Here is a 23,279-nt window from a genome sequence, read left to right on the forward strand (position 1 = left end):
ATAGGGTGATCGTGTTTATAAAATTGAATGTTTACAATTATAAAAAAAATATGCTCAAGATGGAACAGAGGTTTTGTCTATTACTGATATGACAGTTTTTTCTATGTATAATAATTATTAAAATACAACTTAGCAGGGAGCTAGCCTATCACCTATCACTCTGGGGGGAAAGGGATTTTTAGTAATGTAGACTAAAAATCCCATTGCTAGCAATATACCCAACCAGGTCGACCTCCTCGTGGTTCTCCCTGGAAACTATCATGGTTAATTCCTGTTGAATTCATCATGATGGGCTAACTGGCCTGTTTTCATTCTCATCGATCACCCTTCACTGGTGCTCCGCCTGCGTATCCCGTTAGCGCAGGCGGGGTTACCATTCCATTTTCATCCACTTTTCTTAAGGTAGTTTGTTATCGACATTTGTTATTTGGAAGTAAATATTAACATTAAACATTTTTTAACCGAGATTAATAATTCTATTGAATGTAAACAGAAATATATCTAAAATTATATGCAATATATTACATATATATATATATATATATATATATATATATATATATATATATATATATATATATATATATATATATATATATATATATATATATATATATATGTACCAATGCAATTTATGTACCTACATTTTTGCGAAATAAGTTATCTGATTTAATTTGAATCTATTTTTTATTATTATTGTAATAGGGGGATTTATTACATTATTATGAATAAAACTTCTCTATTGCATATTAATATATTTTGGACTCTATATATTAATAATATGTGTATCGATTTAACTTTGTACAATATTTTATTAACTTTATATAATTTTCAAAAGTAATAATATCGTACTTAATAATATCACTAAGTTATAGAGCACTGTAACCTCAAAATAACATATTTATTAGATTTATTTGACTGTACGTATTATGATTATTGATTATTAATATGGATATAAAAATATTGGCACACTGTACTGCATATATATTATATTTATGCGTCTTGGGCCAGCCAGATATCAGACGTGCAGTCTCCACCAGGATACCTACGAATAAAAATATATGTAATTATTACATTTTAGCAGTAACATGTTATTAGTTATGAAGTAAAATATCAATAAGCTGATAATTTGTACAGAAAAAAAAACTAAATCCCTTGTTAAAAATGTCATAAATAAGAGTTATATAGGGCAATACAAAAATAATATTATTCTTATGGCAACACGTCGTAAGTAATTAAACCATTAAAAATAAAAACCTGCATTTCAAGACTTAATAATAATAAACATGATTAATATTGGGATAAATGTAAATTTTTGTTTATTTTTTTATCAATTAAATAATTTTCATTTCAAAATCTGAACAATAGACAAGGAGGTTTGCACTACAGACAAATAGAGACTACAGCATGGTTTTTTTTAAAAGGGGGGTAAAGAGGTTTCTTCAGGGTCGGCAACGCACGCGTAATACCTCAGGTATTGCAGGTGTTCATAGGCTACGGTAACCACTTATCATCAGGTGGGCCATATGCTCGTTTGCTACCTCAGTGGTATAAAAAAAATAGATGTTATTGGCACTTCAGTGTACCCATACATTTTAAATTACTACAACTACTATAAAAAATACCAATAATATTGCCTAATAACTTACTCTAAACTTTCTTTGACACGAAATTAATTTATGAAGTGCGAGTTGGAATTTAGTCGCCGTCAAAAAATAAATTAGAAGCGTGTCAAGCGACGGTAAATTATAAAACTGTTTAAAGAACTCCGTAATTCCTATCTTCGACCTTATCAACATGTCCTATCTGTAGAAATTAAGGCGTGACTCCTTAATAGTAAAAAAAAAATCAATACAAATAATGTTTACAGATAATTAAAAAAAAAAGTAAATAGACTTCAAAGTTAAAATTACTTCTCCCCCTTCCTTTCGCAGTAATAATAACGAACATTTGAAAATTTTATGCACTTTGAAAAAGACGAAGAAAAATGGAGGCACGCAACCCTTTTCCGGACATCGGAATGCGATCCCAACTCTCCCCTTAACTAATAAAACATGGATAATAAGACTACATTTCGAAGATATACATATTTATATTTTCATCCCCTTAATGCAAAATGAAAATCTTTTATAAGTCCGCGTAAATAAATAATTTTTCGTGTACTAATACATATACGTAATAATACAGATTCAATAATGCACCGCCTACTTATTTCTTGGTTTGCTCAATAGTTGACTGGTAGAGAACCGGTCCGTCCGGTGTTAAATCCATCAAATGTACATAAAATTTCACTGTGCATTAAAGTACGTAAATATATAAAATACGTTAAAAAATACATTTACGATACGTTCTAATATAGATTAGGTACATATTTTTTTATGATACTTAAAATTATAAATAAGGCCATCAACTGAAGAAAGTGGCAATTGACATCTAAAGACATATACAGAATTATAAATATTAGAGAATACACCATTATATCCATGGTATGCACTCCTCATACATTAGCGACGCTTGGGGACCTATGGGAGATACCTAAGGACTACAATCTAAAGTCAAAATGATAGATATATTTCATATTATGCATATGATTACATTCCTTATTATTCGGGAATTACATTGCCTTACAAGTACCGTATATATGATGCATTACCTTTATGGCATAACGATTTTATTTATTGTAACAATATATCAAACAAACCCACCTTCCAAGGATTGTATGTTTAATTCCCACACAATACAAACATTTATATTCATGAGCATATTTATATATATTAGTCTGGTATTCTTTTATATATGTAATGTGTATAAATTTACAAAAAAATATATAATTAAGCTTATTGTCTAGTACACATAGTACAAGTACTGTTTTGTTGGAACTAGATGAATTTTTGTAACATATTCAACGTTGTGTAAATAATATTCATAGTTACCTCATTTCATGCGGCAATGCAGGTCCATTAGGTTCCTTTCCGAAGTCAACATAGAAATTGGGATCTAGTTGCAATCCTCCCTTTTCTGTGTCTACATCTATTTTTGCTATCCATCCACCCTGATTATAAAAAAAAAAATTAGGAATATTAACACGTAGGACCAAAGTACAATGGTTATGTGATTAGCAAACAGACAACGTTGCAAATTTTATAATAATAATATAATTAAAATGTATCATGGATAGAATATTAAAACCTATGGGTATGCAATTGTACGAAGTCGGCATATAAAATAAGTATTATGTTAATCTATTGAATATGCTCTTAAAATAGCATCAAAATTATAATAGTTGTTTAAATTTAATTATTTACAATTTTCTTGGTTAGCATTTAAATTCTATATGTTTGTATAATAATAAAAATAATAATTTTGAAAAGTAATAGCTTTTATCTTAAGCAACTGATATCTACACTAAATACACTCGCTTATAACTTAGCATCTTAAACTTATATAAAAGTGTATAATATATATTAAAACTTAGCCACTGGTTTTAGGGATATTTTCTTCATGTTTACAATATTATATTTTTTATGTGTTTTATTTTTATATTTATTGTCTAGTTATTATTTTTTTAAATGTACATTTTATAAATTAAAGACTTCTGCATTCTAGTCTGCATTTTGATCTTACTTCAATACAGTCACGTACACTTCTATATCAAGATTTATTATCAAATCAATAGATTCGTGTGTAATTCTTGCACGTACTATATTGAGACTTTTATACGAAAAAAACATTGTAATGTTTATCAGAATTTAGTTTAAAATTACGATGTAGACATTGGGTATCAAGGTTATGAATAATTCAGCAGACCCAGGTGACACAAGCCTTGCATAATGTACCTAAGAAGAATAACTATAGCTTACAGGGGAAAAATGCATAAATAAAGGGTCGAAACTTTGATATAAGAGATAAGGGCTGTTTATTGCGGTCTGCCAGGGACCAGTGTGGGGTGCGCTGGAAAAATACTTTGTCTACTGTCACATTCATGGACCGACGTAATGTGTTACGCTGTACCAAACGGAAACGTGGCAACGGAACGGGTCTTTTCTAGATCATTGGCCACTGTCTTGACAAAGTGCTTCAATATTTTTTAAAAATATTGAAATGGAAATATTTTATTTACTAAGGAAAAATGAATATTGAATTGAAATCTTTTCTGATGTTGACATTGTTTGGTTCCGGAAAAAATATTACAATAACGATTATATTACATTAAAAAAACAAAACAAATTATATTTATTTTTCCATATTAATTTACTGATGTATGACTTTTTTATGACAAACAAATTCTTTTGCAATTAAGTAAATTTTTAATTATTTGACATATTGTTCGAATAGAAAAACATATTAAAGTTTAATCTCATAATTTTGTATTATTGATTATTCACGATTATCTTTAGTAATTAATAAGAAATAAAGTAAGTCACTTGCATTTTCAATAATTAAGAAATTTTGACTTTGAATGTAACGATTTTGAAATTAAGAGCTTTGTAATATATAAGAAAAGTAGTTTATTAAATAAATTAGCACTGGTATTATGTAATTATATAAAATTTTATTAAGATATACATATATCTTATTAAGCAAACCTTTCGTAAAAAAAATTGTAAATGAATGTGAAACTCGTATCATAGTCTGTTTTAGAAAAACCTGGTTTAGAAGAAGTAAACAAAGAAACAGCTTGAGCAATTATTTAAAAAATGAGATTATTTTAAGAATGAAAATTAAGAACAGAAAATTAAGACATTGCTTTCTAACCTTTTCAACCATTTTTGGATAGAACTGTTTATCCCAAGGCGAGAAGAGTGATGACGACACATAAAGCCGTTTCCCATCAAGTGAGAGCTGTAGCATTTGTGGAGACCCTTCCAGGTATTTGCCGTTTATTTTTACTGGTGAAACACGACCCTGTGAAATTATTCCAAAATAATTGTTTGTTTCATAAGAACTTAATCAATATTCAATTTCAAATATAATTTTTACATAAAATTTGCGAATAAAATTTAACCCACAATGAATAAAAGGTATTACATGTTTTCTCAAGGAAAAGTCAAGTTTCCGGAAGCAGCGTACATGCATAAGTCGAGAAGTATATATATATATATATATATATATATATATATATATATATATATATATATATATATATGGTATATGACTTAACATACACATATAAAATACATTCAAGTACAGAACTTCATCCACTTTTAAATCAGTTTAAAAATAATCGATGTATTATTTTAATAAATTAGATGTTATCTTGCGGAAATCTACATCATTAGTTATTTGTTATTATTTTGTTTAATTCCGCTACCATTAATATGTGTGTGACTGCCAACATTCGAAGATTAGCCACCACCATTCCAGAAATTCAATAACCTCACCATCAATCTCCGAATGCCATTTTCTTCACGCACATTTTGCGACACGTGTTTCATGTCTAAACGAACCATCTTCAAGTAAATTATTACCGATCGATCGCTGCTCGGTGCGTAATGTTAAACGTTCGGCACCCAAACGATGTATTATTTTCACAACTACTTTTACTAAATATATCATTCTTTAACAATGAAATATACATTTGGAATTCGACCTTTACAAAACAAATCTATAAATCGTCCGAGTAATTTAACAAACAGCATAGGGTACAAACTCAAATGAAAAGACTGACGCGGCAAAAATGTAGTTGTGCTGAGTCATGAAACATTAATTTAAAGTATTGCCGCATTGGAAAATTGGAAATTCTTACCTGGAACTCTTTATCTTCTATCACTTTAAGATTGTTATGTAGAATGAGCCCGCCGAAATTTATTATCCCAGTCAATTTAGGATTGCTTGTATCAGTTATGTCATATTGTCTGACATCACCGTGGAACCAACTTGACAAATATAGATATTTATCATCCAGAGAAATTAGAATGTCCGATAACAAACCTAAAGCAGTAAGTTAATAGAACTGTCATATTGTAAAATGAACAAGGACAAAGGATTGAAATTAACTTGAACACAAAGCTGTGTCCTTTATAAAATGTATTCTGTGTGAAACACGAGTAAATTCTGTATAGAAAATTTATGTTTCTAAGAATATCAGTACCATCTTGAAATATAAGCGTAATTTACTAAAGAAAATTGAACTGAGTGAGGTTATATAAAACATATGTGCTTTTTACATATTTAAATTAACTACATAAAACTGATCTGAATGAATTCTAAATACAAATGTTTATTTAACTCTAACTTTTCGAATTGAAAGGATATGGTAGTGAAATTCCAGGATATTGAGACATAATGTCATAGTCCTCTAGAACGGTAACGAAAGAGGAGTATCATGGGCATTACAGTATATTATATGTTGTCCATAGGGTCGTCTTAGTTTATAGATGACAACAGCCACATCCCATCAAGCGAGCCCTCAGCTTGTTTATCATTCTATATACGAGTATCTTAAAAAAATATTAAGGAAGTTTAACAGTTTACAGCATACTTGAAAGCATATTTAACTAAATTGGGCAATAATAGCCCTAAAATTTTATTAATCTACTACAATTTAATCAAAGGATATTTACCATTAAGCTGGGATTCAACACCGTCCTTAGAAACTGTTTTTGCCGGTATGTCGATAACTTTATCGGCTTTCCATGTTCCGTCCGTGGTTTTGTAGAATCTATTGAAGTAATAATAATAAATGAATTTTTATTTTTCACTCACAAGGAATATGTTAGAGTACGTAAATATCTGGGTTTGTTTCTTAAAACATTACTCCCTGTGAGAGTCTGGAATCTGTACTCGGTAGAAATCTGTTCTATATTAAAAATATATGAAAACTATTATTTTTTACTATTTTTCCTAATATATATGCCTTTATTTACTTCTACTGTGTGATTTCGCAAAAAAATTATTTGTAATCATTTAAATTTTTTGCTATTTTTTTTACCTAAAACTTATAAAATTATGTAATCATTCGTTAACTACCTACTACTTCTCTTAATCTAATTTTTCATCTTAGTTATAGGTATAACAAAGGTGAAAAAAGTAGTTTAGTATAAATCATATACAGGATGAAATATAATTCATTGCTATATTTTTAAGAGAGTATTTTATTAGAAAAACTAAATATTTTAACTAGAAGAATATAGTTTAAAATCTGTAAAAAAACAAATTAAGCCTCCGCACAATATAAGGTGCGTTCAACTATCCAATTAGTATAGTATGGATAGATCAAAACTTTATAAGGTTTTTCTACTCATATTTCATTGGAACTAACGTTCAGTTTCTTTAGTAGAAAATAACTCTAAAACGATGCTAACGATTTTTAGATAAACGATTTTTATTTCACCCTATGTATAAGTTGTCAAGCAATCACGACACGAATATAGGTATTTAGTTTAAAAAAAGGCCAATCATGTGTTCATATCTTCGACTGGCGAGTAAATCCTTACAAATCACATACCTGTAAACGTTAGCCTCCAGAGCGCACCCGACAAATCCTTCTGCCGCTTTAGGATTGTGAAGAAATCTGGTCTCGAGGGGTGCGGTGCCCTCCTTGCCTAGATCTATGACTTGTTGCAGCTCATGTGTCGACCATTTAAATATGTTAATCGATCTTCCATAACGATCCACATTGTATGCATCGTTTTCATGGAACCCACTATATAACACAAACAATATATTTCAGTATGGTTTTAAAAGGTTGCGAGTTCGAATTTTAAATGTATCACAAGCTTATGTCATTTAATTGTTAAATACAGCTTAGAATGATTCAGATTTATACCTCTTTTTACATTTATACATCTTTATTTTACAAACTTTTAACAGTTAAAACTCCATGAATTAGTAATAAATAGTATAAATGATCAGAGACGATTTTGTCAGTCACAACAATCTACTAAAAAAGTATGAACAATAATTTTATTCCCATGAAATATAATCAAAATCACGAAAACAAATTTGCAAGTATTTAGCTATAAATATTTTCATATAGGAAAAATTCATTACGTTAATCGAGGTTTTCCTTGAATTGAAACACAAAATAGACCGATATTTTTTTATATGTACTCATACTACATTAAATCATATTATTATATTAACACATACTATTACGTTGTATAAACATTATAATGATTACTGAACATGATATGTATAAATATAAAGTCCTCTTATTAGACTTTTTCAAAATTTAGAAAAAGACATCTCTCTTTTTAATTGGACGTTCATATACATTTGAATAGTATATTAAAGTACAACGAAAAATACTACTTACGTCTTAAAATATTTCGGTGTACCCCATTCCGTGGAAAACATTACGTCATGGTACGGTTGATACCAAAAATCGTATCCGAACTTTGCCTTATTCCCTTTCGTCCATGTCCCTTAAAAATATTTTTCAATCAAGCGAAATCTTTTTAAAGAATGTTCTCCCCTTATCAAAGGTGCCTTTCATTTACCTGTCACTTTCAAAGTCTTGGAATCGATGAGCACAAAATCCCCCTTTCCGTTTTCTTCCTTATCACCCATCGTGGAAATCATGATCTCGCCAGTCGCGAGGCAGTGTGTCGTGTGAGGGAAACTGCAGTTGAATGACCTCATCTCGGTGCCGTCGATTACCTGGTAATGAGATTTTCGTTGCCTTCACTCAATAAATAGACTAGGGTGTCTGTTGATGTACTTTCGTTTATGCAATTTCTTAGTGAGCGCGAGAAATAGCGGGATTTAATTTGTTTTGTCAATACACTGAGAATTAGATACATTGTTTCTAAAGACAACGTTAATCTTACAACAAATAATGAAGACAAGATTAATAATAGTTCTAAACATATTACATTGTGCTGTCTAGTTTGTACTGTGGATACTAATTAATTATAATAGATAAACTTAAGAACGATTTTAAAAATTCTTTCATCTATAGGAGGTTATATTATTATCGAATAATTATATTTTCAACCGACTTAAAAAAAAGAAGGTTCTCAATTCGATTGATTTTTTTTCTATTTGTTTATTTTTTTCATAACTCCGATAGTTATAAAGCGACTTAAAGCGATTAGTCCCGTCAAAATTTTATCAAAATTGGTTTAGTAGTTTAATTTTGAATAGAAATAATTGGTTTTGTTATAAATGAAGTCGGTTTTTTGTGGAACAAAATCTTAATACCTACCCATTTGAAGTCTGGCTGGATTGCTAGTTTATATAAATTTAAAATCCATACAAAATATAAAGTAAATATAAATAATTGTATTGGGTGAAGCAATGTATTAAACCGTATTACTACCAATATATTATTATGCTTGTATATTGATATCATAAAATATTTTGTTTCAATATATTTCTCATTTTATTAGATACTGGCTACCCGCCTCGGCATAGCACAAATCTGTTAACAAATTTTACACTTTTCTGCACGAGTTCTCAAACGTTTTCTTTCATACAAATCATCTCCTCACAATTTCAAATAAGACAAAACAGTAATTAGTCAAATAGGTGCAATCATTTTGAAATGATGCTTACACAAATTCAGTTTCTTTCAATCATTTATTGATAGATACATATAAACACTTCCTTAAAATATACTGATATATTTAACTGCTTTTATAAAAAAAAATATTTATATGCAAACTACTTTCTGTTAATAAACATAATAACAATTTTTTACTGTAGCTGAGGTCATTTATTCGCTACAGCGGCATAGTAAAAACAAACATGTTTATAAAAATGTAACAACTATTAGATAATACGAAACACAAACAACCCCGATAGATAAGAGTTCAGTCTTTCACAGATTAACACGAAAATGTGCGAAAAAGGCCAACCAAAGGTCTAACAGGCAATGTAACGAGTTCGTGAACTGTCTGCCACGAGTCGGAATGTTCTAAGTTTGAAGACAGAGTTGAGATGAGATGGAACTTTGTACTTGCACGAAATTCACTTCCCAACTATGTGACACTCAACTATAATTATAGTAAAGCAGAGATCAATTGTTATGGCATTCAATAGTTCGCTGGTTATAACAATTCTACAGCTGTAATAAGAATTGCCTTTGAGCTATGTAATATAAAACCTCTTTGTTAGTCTTTCTTTGAGTCTGAAGCAATTTGGGATCTCATAGTTATTGTGTTCTTCTCTTAATAGGATACATAAATAACTAAAGTAATGCACATTAATATTGTCTGTATGGATTGTTTGGCAATCTTTTTAAGAAAAACATTACTAACTACTTTTCTTTAAAAATGTTTGTGTGAATATTGTCAATTCAAACATGTTAATTTTCATAGAATGAATGAATGAATGAAAACTCTTCATTGTTCAATAAAGAGTTTTCATTTATTTATTAATAATAAATAAATAAATATATTTTCAGAGTTAAAACATCCAAATAATTTTCGTGTCTATTTAACCTTAATAACCATTCAAACTATAAAAGAACAATAACAGTTTACAATTATCAAACTGGTCATTGGCCAGATAGTTTGATATAAAATATTGTTTATTCCCTTAATTGCTTTTTAAAACTTCCTGGAGATAAGTGGTGATGACTCATAGTATATAATATATACTTAGACCCTCACTATAAAGAAGGATTTTCGTTATTAAAATTCAGAATGATCTTAGTTATAAAGTGACAAAGGATGCCAAATCTAACATTAAGTGGAAACTGAAAAATGACTGTTTAATTATATATACTTTAAAATATATAAACGACTAGCTATATGTCACAAAAGGTCAATGTCTAGAAATATCATCAACTTAAATTTATAGAACAGCAAACAAATTTATAGTTCGTAAATACAGTATAAAACTACATAATGTAAAAGTATTGCACGGATTTAACGATCACAGTTATTTTCAAGGTTTTGATAGTACATATAAACGCAATAAGAAACAGTATTGTTTACTTGTCGGGACCACAACCAACGGCAACAGTAAACAACTTTAGTACCTAAATCTATAAGCTGCAAATTCAACCCTCGCAATATTAAACTCAGCAAAGTATAAGTGAAGTATAAAACGCGAGGAATTAAAAAAGTTTTCTCGATTTGTTGACATAAAAATTCAGTTTTTATGAGTTACCAGCACAAACAAGTGTTGTTCGTGGTTCTGCTCAAGTTCGGAACTTAAATCACGAGAAATGCATATTAAAACCTCTACGTTGACTCTTTATGAATAACGTGCAGATACTTTTAACATTTCTTAGAAAATAATATACAATAATTAATATAACAACATATACTGAGTTAGAATGAATTGTTTGCCTTTGTAGAAGTTGATGCTTAACTCAAATGGACAACTTTTTATTGTAGTCTTTGATAGTAGTCTTTGATAGTAGTATTTGATAATTCTGACTATATCGAGTAACTCTACAATATTATGAACTATTCTTTAAGTATATTTTATTCACTATGTTAACTTAATAATCAAATAAATGGAGAAAAGCAATCATACGATCATAGGTCCTCTGTCGGATAAATACCACAAGGATGGTATAGGCACGAAAATTTTAGTCGGGAAAATCAGACAGGGACGATTAAAAGGTTAAACAACTTCAGTAAGCAGAAACATCTCGGTTCGTTTGCTTTATTGTGTTTATTACATAAAATCTTTGCCATTCCTTATCAATATTTCAATTCTGATAAAATTTAGTTTTTTGTTAATCCTATATTATTTTTATTACAACTAAAATAATTGTTTTTGCACAGCAAAAGTTTAAATTGTTAAATCTCCATTCTGTTACTGCATAGAAAGTTTAATAACAGTATAAACACATCTTATATGTTTTAACGTAATTTATGATTTACAGCTACTTTTGTATATGTGCATTTATAGAATAGAAAATTAAATAGCTAGAAGTATAAATAAATTCTCAGCTATACCCCAAAAAAAAGGTATATTTAAAATAGCACGGTGCTGTGCCTATAAAAAGTACCCCTAAACAATTTGGCTCTTCAAACTATAATTCAACCGGTAGTTGAATAAAAGAGGTTATCTGCTAAACTGTAGTTTTATACGACTATTTTATGACTATAGTAAAAAGTTTTATAGAATGGCACTGCGTCTAACTGTAACGTGATATCGAAATTTGAAGTCAAATATTTTGTCATATACTAAGAAGTCTTAATATAGTGTGATTTTATTTTTATCAATATAGAATCAAATATTAAATTCCATAAAATTATAAATCTCCGATTGCCTAAACGAGGTGTTTGGTTTCCTATTTAATGAGCGTTCATATTTTAACTTATCGAAAAATGGTAACGTAACAATTATCTGTTAATTTTTCAATGATTCTGATTAATTTAAAAAGTGCTGGCGAATAACAATGTTAATCATAGAATACGTTGCATATAAATCTACTACTCAAAACTTTGCATTTACCTCACATTTTGCTTAAAAAATTTTTAAATGCATTTTTGCAGTTAAAATCAAGACAGGGAGAGAGAACAATCGATAAATCATCAACCCAATTCGGATGCAATTGTATGTATAACAGGGAAGTAATAGATGAGGTTAACACAGTACTGTTACAAGTAGCTTGACAAAAAGATGACTATACCCAGCAGAGAGATAATGTGGACTGAATAAAAAGATAGAAGTAAAATCTATACTTTTACTAACTGCTTAATGAGAATATTATTTTATTGTTAACGTATTAAATAGCACAATTTAATTTTAAATGATCAGTCAAAATCATTGAAAATTATTAAATTGTAGTAACCGAAGTTCAGTAACCAAAAGTTATAAACGCTTTTAACCACTAAGCTTTTTTATCAGTCTGGCCATACAAAGAAGAAATAAAATCAGCCTTTTGTGTACCTTACTCGACGAAGGTAATTTGGTCTCTATTTATTATATATATGTTCATTATTAACTAGTTTCATTTTAGTTTTTTTGTATACAACTATATCATCATCACCATCATCATTTCAGCTATTATCCGTCCACTGCTGGACATAGAACTCATACATAGGGGGGGTTTTACCAGTAATAATGTCGCTTGGTGGACATCCGCAGTTAAACTGGTGACGTTTTAAGAGGGACGCGGCTGCCTATCTCTCAGCCATTAAGTTTTCTTAATCGGCTTTTACGACACCCATAGGAACAAAAGGGGTAACCTATTCAATACCGGGGCCAGACGGCATACAACTATCCCTATATTGCTAATACCATAAAAAATGATTACTAAAATAATACTCTTACCTTATGTAATCTAGGTTTCCTCGCATCAGTGCCGACATCAATAGCATACACATTAGCTGATCCAAGTGCAGGTAAGATAAGCAAATCCCTCTTCAAATCGGGATTATCATGGCAGCTAGAACAAACATTCCATCCGCTGTGGTGAAGCTCATCTTTCACGTTGCCAGTGTAAGTGCGATAGATAACCTGGTGATAAATAGAAGGGAATTATTCAAATTCAGTACCTATGATTTAAAATTAAATTTATCTTCGACTTTATACACACTGACGTATACTCGTATTCATTAACCGGAATAAAAATTAGCTTACGTCTTTCTCCATAGTACGTGCTCACTTTTAGATTTAGAATTGAATAGAATATTACTAAGGTTTGTAACTAAAAGTATAGAAACTTTTTTTATGCAACTTAGAATGGAAAACAAGCTAATGGCCCACCTGATGGAAAGTGATAACCGTCGCTTATAGATATGAGTAGTACCATGCACATAACAGAGTATACTGTTTTGCCGATGATACTACCCATGCATTGCCATTCCTGAGGACTCAGCTGTTATTTCTCTGTACCCTATAAATTTACTGTCATATCCCACCCTTCAAATCGTAACACAGCCATGCAAACACAACTGCTTCAAGGCAGAAAAACGAATGGGCCAGAGGTGTCCAAGCAAACGACTTTTGTACAAAATCTTCCTCTGGTAGACTGGTAAACTACAAGTAATCGTGTGGAACAGTGGCAATGACAAACAAATCTATTGTTATCAATAAATATATGAACGAAGATCGTGACATGGGATTTTTATTATATAAATAGTTACCCAGTCAAAATTCGTACCGCTAAGCAGCCTAAAATATTCTTTTCTGTAATTTTTTTACGTAATTTTTTCCGATATTTTTATAGTTATTCTGCTATTCGAAACGAAGACGAATCCAACAAATCATAGATCATCAAAATCTGTTCAGCCGTTCTGGAGTTATAAATGATGTAACTAACCCGACTTGGTTTTATTTATTTATAGATATAATTTTAAATGCTCTTATTTTTACTTATTTGTCATAACAATGCACAATCGATAATAAAATGACCTTTAGATTATCACAAAGTTCATTGAACACTTTAATTGTTTTCTTGGAATTTGGAATTGTGATAAAGTGACTAGATTAACGATCTAGAACAAAATTAAGTTTAAAAGTAATCCTTTAACTCCATTATTAAAGGAATATTAAGAAAATAATTAGTATTTATAGCATTGTTTACCACATCTTCTCATCCAAAATAGCTTAAAGTTTGAAGACTAAGTTCTTTACCAGTCAGGGCCGTGCCTGACGGGCGTTCATTGCGTGCACCGCACGCAGGCGGCCGAAATTAAGAGGCGGCCAAATCGTTACAAGTTGTTTACTGGGCCGATTTCGGTTAACCAAAAACTGATTTTTTTCCCGGTTTGATGCCCTGTGTATAATAATAAACATTAAAAATTAAAGTAGTTTTTTTTAATGTTATCCTGGGGGCGGCCATACAGACTGGCACGCAGGCGGCCATATACCCAGGCACGGCCCTGTTACCAGTGTGTTGCCAGTGATACCGAAAGCTACAAAGCTACAAAAAAAGAAAGATGGTTTTACACGGTTGCCCGTATGCAAAAGCTTTAAGTTACTCAGCGAGCTGTGCTTAGAGTTCCTTTGCGTGATAGAATCCAAAATTAAAATATCCGCAGGAGTAACAAAGTGAACGACATAGGCCGAAGGATAAGCAAGTTGAAGTTGCAATGGGCTAATCACATAACTCGAAGAATGGACAACTTATGAGGAAGGAAGTAGTAGTACTGCAGTCTCTAGGAAAACCTCGGCAGGGAGCTTATTCCATAGTCTGAGCGTTCACAGGAGAGAATAATTTTGAAACTGCACTATACATTGACCATTTAGGTTCAAACGTGTGAGGATGAATTCCCTGTTAACGGCGAGGTGTGCAATAATAAAACGTGGCTATAGGCATCATTTCAAACAATTCCTTGAAACACAATCCGTTATACAAGCGATAGAACACACAAAGTGAGGCAAAGTTTCGCCTTTGGACTTAAAGGCTCGATACCGCCTGTGAGCTTAGGATACTCAATGATTCTCATAGCTCGTCTTTAAATCAAGTCAAGAGGACCAAGCTATTATCCAGGTGCTCAATATTAGGACTATTTAAAAGTATTTCAATTTAAATGTAAATTAAACTCTATCGTTAAAGTTATAAGAAACTAGTGAATTAACATGTGGATGTCAAAATCTATTTCACCCAGATCTAAGCCAATATAAAATTTAATTTTTGTACTCGTATTTTGATTAGCTATATCTCGTATGGTATAGGATAACATAGAGTGTTTTATCTATCTTTACAAATGATAAAGTGAAAGTAAGTAAAGTCGCGGAATACGGCTAGTAGCATATAAAAGAACTCAGAAATGATTGATGCTATAAATTATTCTTTCTTTACACAATAAAGTAAACGCAGCGGGCATTATAGAAACCTTTGGGCCGGATACGGATTTTTTAAAAAAGGGTAAGGTTCAGAATTCAATGCCTATATATTTTTATTACGTACGTACTTGTATCTTGTTACTTTATTTATTAGTTCAAAACATTGTAATTCATATTTCACATTTCACGATCTCGTTATGAAATTTTCTACGTTAACAAACAGAAACTATTTTAATTCCGAACTCCACCTAACTCAAACCTAACTTTTTATTAAACAATGAAAAATTAAATGAAATAATCCAATATGTATAAAGGCAGTAATGTAATATACCTTACATTAAATTCTAAATCAATCTACAGAAATCCCTATAAATCCCGAGCAGCAATATATTGCATTCTTCCTGTTAATTTAGTTCCCGAAAGGTATTGCATTACAGTACACAATAAGACTAGTAGTGGGATGGTGGAATCCTTTAGGATTACGGGACTCGCTCGATGCGATGTCTCTGGACGACCAATTTTATTTGCTAATACGGAATGTGGGTGGTATAACAAGAAATTGCTTGCAATTTCGTTATTTATGAAGTAATATAAAAAATATATAGACGGAATATGCTTTATTTGCTACTACCTTTTACCCGCGACTTCCTCCGCATGACCAGAATATGTTTAGTTGTCAGGATAAAAGTAGCCTGTATATTTTTTTTCATTCCTTATAGTATGCTATGAATAAGGGAGTGAGTACTTATTTTTTAAAATAAAATAACTAAAAGTAATAAAAAAAATTGTTAAAAGGGATAATTAAATAAAAAGTAGTGGCAGCACTTTATATTCTTGCTACGTAACCTCAGTCACTATATGAATCTTTACTAATATAATAAATACGGAAATATTGCTGTGATTGTATGTTGGTTAAATAAGCCTTAAGCCCTTTATTGCTTCACTAATTATCGTGAAATTGGGTATATATATATATATATATATATATATATATATATATATATATATATGTATATATATGTATATGTATATATATATATATGTAGTATTTGGAATAAATAAAGACATTGCCTATTTTTTCCTGGTAAATCATTATTATCGAGTGCTGACGCAGTCGTGAAGTAAAACTAATTATTTAAAATTTAAATTAAACAAACCTGTGAATAAGTCGGTGATTTCGGGTCCACGTCAACAGTAGCTAGGTAATCCTGTTTGGTTTGATCTGGTTGAACGCAAACCACGTACAAAAGCTTTTCCCTGGGTCCCTTCGTGAACGCTTCCAAAGGCGTCGAGTAACCCGGCCCCTTGCCTGTGTTCACATAAATTGTATTAATATAGGTATACGATTGGTATGGAAAGATAATGATCTTTTATCATGATTTATTTAAACGTTTAGTGAACAATAACACCACAACGGCAATATTAAACAAATGCTTCAGACTACCCTCTTAATGAATATAGTGGTAGGCCTCATTAAAAATCTTTAAAGAATTTTATTAGTGAAACTAAACATTTTTTCAAAAGAAATGTGGGTTGAAATATAATAATAAATTTGAGATTGTTGTATTGTATAAAAATTATACATATAGAAGTTAGTATAGGACGCTCAGAATGCCAAGGCAATATATTCTCTATTTCTTACACACACAGTCACTAAATATCTCAGTAAAAACTCCTTCTAAAATTTATACATATACAAGTATATTTTACCTAAATATAATATTATTAAATACCTATTTAGAAGTTTAATTTAACAATTTATAATACACTGCTTTGTAGGTCGGAAAATGAAGGTCAGACTTGTTTAATATCTCACTAAAAGAACCTTTTATAGTCTGGCTGTCTATGTGTCAAATCAAATATAATCCTGTATTTTTTTCCTTCATCGCCTTTATTATTTTCAGACCAAATGTTTACTTATTTTGGCCTGTAATGGTACGTAAGTATTCTTTCAAACAAGAGATGGACATATTCTGTCCAAAATATATTTCAGTTTATATATGGTTGTAAATAATAATATATGTAATTTATATATCATTACACACAAATTACAGATCGTATTAAAAAATATGTTATAATAATTGCATGGTTGAACAATTTTCAAGTATGGGTACGAACTCACGTTAGTGTATTTAGTCGAGCTACCTGAGCTGTAACTAGTTCACACTCGTCCTAACATTAACAAAACCTAATAACAAAATCTTGACGCCTCTGTGGCATTCAATAGAAATAAACGTACTGGCTAGCTCCTAACTAGCGATTGTTACATTGATTAATTTGTAAATATTGCAGGTAGGTGTAGCTAGTTTTCACAGACTGGATCTTAATCTAGAATAAACATCTTATTCCAACAAAAACAATTTTAAATTAAACTGTCTTACGTAGTTAATTCACTTCCGTCCCGTTGAACGGACTCAATTTTTTCCTCAAATAAACTGCTTGGCAGAAAAAAAACGAACTGTCACTTCCAATAAATTGTCGATAGACATCAAAACATTATTTTGCCCTTGCATGAACGAGGGTTGCCAACAAACACCGAGGGATTCTGCCCCTCGAATTTAGTAATCACATCAGGTAATGTCTGCGTATAAATTACTCCTTTGTACCCGGTAATATCATCAATAGCCCGTATTGTTTGTTTATGTGCATTCAGCCCAAAACTTTCCATACTTGATTGCGCAAAATATCACGAGAGATTTCTATCGGTGAGATATTAAAATTTAAATTGTTTACGAGCGTACATTTTGGACCCGATGAGTACGGGTATCTTATCTGAACGTTTTAAATTATTTATAAATTTGTAGGTATGTGACATAATTGTTATGAGCAATATCTAAAAAAAAAGATCTTTTGCATTGATATGTACAAGGCAGGTAACATTCGAATGGTTTTCACATGCCTGAGTTTAAAGTCTAACAACTTCAGGTTTAATTATTATTTATTATTCTCTCTCAAAATTACTCTAAAATATTAATTTATGTAAAGAAATAAAAGGACTTATATATATATATATATATATAAACATCATATCGACATTGCAATATACTATAATTTGCTCTGTTATTAAATTTATTTTTATATTTTCTTTACTATAACAATAACACAATCATAAATTCAAGTTTTCTCCGATAACTTTATTATTAAATTTTTTATCCTTAACCGATGCCTGAGCCCATATAATAATGAAGAATAAATTTAATACAATTTTCAACCTACATCAAAAAGAAGGAGGTTTTCAACTTGGTTGTATTTTTAATTGGTTACCGCATAAGATCGTCAGTTGTAAACCTGCAAATTGGTTGCAAATTCTTACAGATTGGTGCCATAGAAATTTTACCGAAATCGGTTTAGTAGTTTAGTTTTAAATTAAAATAACTGATTTTGTTACAATTGAAATCGGTTCTTGTGGAACACAAGTTAATTATATTATTATGTCAGGCAACTCTATAGAGTTATATATAGAGGTAAAATATATAAGTCCTCACTAAAATGAATATTCTTTATAAACAAATATTTTTACATCTTTATAACTTAAAACACCTGTGAAAACTATTTCTGCACATATTTATAACTGACTAGTTTCGTTGTATTAAAGCATTAAAACGGATCTGTTAAGTGTCAATATTCTGCAACATCAACAGAAATATTATTACATTACTTAATTCAATTAACAGGCGCCTCAGCTAAAAACTGGTAGCCAATAATATTTCCTTCACAAAGAAAAACTTGTTAACTCGAGAATCATGATTAATATTCCGACAACTCCTTTAAGAGATTTTTCTCGGAGTTCTATCTAAACAGAGATTAAAGTTGCTAAGGTTCGTTTGTGGACCTCGTTTGAGACGCTTTGAAGTCACGCCTCAAGGCAAGAATGATAAATTGCAACGCGCTTGATGTGTCTGACAGTTTTTTTTTTACTGTTATTATTTTATATGTAGTTTATCTGTTAACAGTATATATTATATTTACTTATATTCAATAAATTTCATAACACAAAAAAAAAAAACGAAATGTAAATTATTTTGTTCTGTAAAAAACAGCGACTTTATTTTTGACAAAATGTTTATATAAACACACGTAAGCAAATTTTATACACTGTAAAATATTTTTTTACCTAAAATCGGTAACTTTTATTACTTTCTATATAAATATTATACTTAGTCGGAGTATGAAGGATAACACAAATAGACAGGCAAATGATCCAAAATATATATTGATATATGTAAGTCTTATAAAAATCAATTACTGTTAAATGTTTTTGATTGATGTGTATCAATCAGTAGCGTAGTCTGACTTTTTTTTTTGATGGGTGAAAATGGTATGGTAACTCCGCCTGCGCTAACGGGATACGCTGGCAGAGCACCAGTGAAGGGTGATAGATGAGAATGAAAACAGGCCAGTTAGCCCATCATGATGAATTCATTAGGAATTAACCATGATAGTTTCCAGGGGAAACCGCGAGGAGGTCGACCTGGTTGGGTATATTGCTAGCAATGGGATTCTCAGTCTCCATTACTAACAGTCCCTTTCCCCCCTAAGTGGGACCTTAACTACAATCTTAAATTAATACATAAAACTTCACTTAATTCACGCGGATCAAGTTATGATTTCTGGCTAGTACAGTAATAGTACCTTGTTAAATATTAAAACATAAATAATATAATAATACTGCGTAGACAAACACGTTACACTGTCTTATCCAAACATTTTTCGAGGTCACTTTAAATATATTTTCTTCTTCGGGATGAGCATTACTTACTTAAAGCTCGGAGGCACGAATGATGAATGGGAACTCACTCCATGTGTCTTGCAGTTTTTTTTTTCTTATACTAAGAACTTTTGGCTTTTTATTATCGTGTGACAAAGATGGATGGGTGTCTTACAAGTGACAAATAAGTACCTATAATATTCCAGTGTCACGTTCAATCTGATATTTATGTAGTAGAGCACATTTGTCATGAACTATTTACATGTGTCTTTGTCAGTCTAATGCATATGGATTAGCATAAAATCTATTGTATGTACTATTTCTTCACTCAGGCGTTCGCGTTAAGTAAGAAACATATAAACGTCTTTATATAGATACCTACTTGTACTTTCAAATGTCGAATTAATAGAATTACAAGGATATTATCCTATACTTATTTTTATAAATGTAAATACTTTGTTGTATAATAATTATAGATTATATTAACTGCCTTGTATCAAAGCATTACCGACGACATAAAGTCTAACTTCTTTATTCATAGAAATATCAATAATATAATCGTTTTATAAACCAGCGATATTAGATTGTGTATTTTTTCGTAGTTTTGAATAAAAATGTTAGTATTCGCAAAATCTTTGAGTAATGAAATAGAAAAATATTTGGTGAATAAAAGAAATATGGCTAATATTTTTAATAGTTTGTCATTAATCGTATATCTATACCGCAGTCTCTAAATTCAATAAAATATACCACAAGTCTATAATTGGTTAAAAGTTATGGGAATCGTATTAATTTGTAGAAAATATCATATGTACATACGTACATAGTAAAAATAAAAATCGATTCTGGCAACACTGATATTGAACTATTCCTTCTTTTTGAGTTAAATTGCAAATTTAAAAGAAAATTACAAAATATTCTCATAGTTAAAATAGGTTAGTAGAAGCATTATGGTTTTCTGAATAAGGGGTTTAAAGTATAAAATCCATGGAAGTATTATACTCGTAGGTATTCACGTTTATGAAAAAATAATTGTAATTCTACAAACTGTCAATCAAATACAATTCAAAAACATAAACAATTATATTAAAATACTCTGATAAGGCTTACTTAAACTTAATTAAAATTAAAGTCACGTTACCATAACAAAATAAACAGCGATAATGTTAAGACTTTGTATTAATTCATTGTGAAACTCTAAGAATTCAATAGGCAAAACAATAACTTACTATCTATGTTTAAATACGATAATGCTGAAATATTGAGGACGATCTATCTATACACTCAGTCAATATCTATATAGTCAATCAATACTGTATATAATATTAGTTTGTTACTGCCCTAGTAAATAATAAGTTAATTAATAAGTAAATAAGCACTTATTAAAATTACACTGAGTTACAAATAAACAACGTGCAGTGAGAACTCCTAGATACATATATAGATGTTTTAATTATATGTATATTTTACTACTTAACCAATTTTAAAAATTATTTCACCTATATAAAGCTACTTTATTAGTAATATGGACTGTGTTTTAAAAAATTAAACCGTGCAAAACTAGGGCTGCTCACTATATTTTTTTATATATTTTACTATCCACGATACTGTACATGTTTATAAGTGCCCATTGTGTGATATACACACAATGGTCCAAACGCTGACGCTGACGCTGTCGACCTGTTGGAAAATGAATTGCTTTCCATCAGGTGAACCGTGAGATTGTTTGTCATTATGTAACATAGAATTACAAAATAATCGAGTCCATATTGATGATTACCAATATTTATGAATTGATATAATCACCAGGAAATAGATCCACATAAAAATGGAGCACCTATTCTACTAGCGAAACTGAGTAGTGACTCTGAGCAATAAGAGAAACGGCATTCCATAAGACAAAAAAAAAATAGTGAAAATGAACAATTTTCAATAGACAATAAATTTGGGGCCTCACGTACTAATGTGATAGCTAAACGCGCTGTGTTAATATTTTGTTATAAAAATTAAACTTTGTTTCTTTGAAAAAAAAAAATGTAGAATTTAATTAGTAGTACAATCTCGTAAAATCATAATAATAATTTCAATTTCATCTTGTAATTACAATATCATAAGTATTGGACTGGAAATAAAAATGGAATTGAATAACCTAACCGTGTAATAAATGATTTGAATTGAGAATAAGGAATATATAAGGAAAAGAACTATTCAGTTTGAGAGAGTACAATTTTACAATAGACTGCATAAACATATAAAAGCTTGCTATATAAATAGTTTTAATAGGAAGATAAAAGTATTTGTTGATGAAAAGTTGCGCCTCTCCTAGCATTAGTGAAAGTCAAGTTCTAGTAAATATATGCAAGTATTTATATTAAGTGAATAATGTAATGGTCTTATTATCTTTGAAATATAGTTTCTTGACATCAAATATTTAAACAACTATTTAAAGCAGTATCATCGGCATTCCAAGTATTTATAATTAATAAAGTTTAATACTACTTACAACAAGACATATCGATAGATTGACTTCGTAAACAAACAACCGGCAACCGGTCTCACAGATAGCCACAACACAAATAATGATCTGATGTGTGAGCGAACAAACTCCTTTTGATGATAGTATATCGTCATCTCGCTCTTACGATTCTACAACGTAAATGAAATCACGTCTGTTCTGAATGACCCGCATAAAAAAACAGATGCATAATGTATTATCGATAACATAGTTAAGAGCGTTCACACTGAATTCTGCATTTGCCAATTTGTCAATTTCCAATAACTTAAAACAATTTTTAGAAAAGTACTCTGATAATTAACTAAAACGTTAATTATAAACAACATAAATTAACTATTGTTCGTTAGTAAACATGTAAAAAATAATGGAAAAGATTTCGCTAATTCTTTTAAAGTTCATAGTTTCTTCGAAAAA

At 30.1% G+C, this 23,279-nt stretch overlaps 1 protein-coding gene across 1 annotated transcript; it reads right to left on the reverse strand.

Annotated features, from left to right (window-relative positions):
* Positions 1 to 742: 742 nt before the first annotated feature.
* On the reverse strand, positions 743 to 23,012 carry LOC113513939 (methanethiol oxidase). Its single transcript, XM_031912710.2, has 11 exons — positions 22,854 to 23,012; positions 16,800 to 16,951; positions 13,183 to 13,368; positions 8,442 to 8,601; positions 8,258 to 8,366; positions 7,448 to 7,645; positions 6,564 to 6,661; positions 5,747 to 5,931; positions 4,756 to 4,905; positions 2,934 to 3,052; positions 743 to 1,045 (listed from the first exon to the last, which is right to left on the reverse strand). The coding sequence occupies exons 1-11, from the start codon at positions 22,861 to 22,863 to the stop codon at positions 994 to 996; spliced, it is 1,419 nt and encodes a 472-aa protein (XP_031768570.2). The 5' UTR covers positions 22,864 to 23,012; the 3' UTR covers positions 743 to 993.
* Positions 23,013 to 23,279: the final 267 nt, after the last annotated feature.

This window comes from Galleria mellonella, unplaced genomic scaffold (genome assembly GCF_026898425.1).
Source record: "Galleria mellonella isolate WM207_F2 unplaced genomic scaffold, CSIRO_AGI_GalMel_v1 utg55, whole genome shotgun sequence".
Lineage (NCBI taxonomy): Eukaryota > Metazoa > Arthropoda > Insecta > Lepidoptera > Pyralidae > Galleria > Galleria mellonella.

Bases quoted from the DNA above. Each gene is read 5' to 3' on its own strand.
- LOC113513939 (XM_031912710.2), bottom strand. The intron at 8,602-13,182 runs GTAAGAGTATTA...TCTCATTACCAG, and splicing joins GGAAACCTAGATTACATAAG to GTAATCGACGGCACCGAGAT. The intron at 5,932-6,563 runs GTAAATATCCTT...TTACTGCTTTAG, and splicing joins TGTTGAATCCCAGCTTAATG to GTTTGTTATCGGACATTCTA.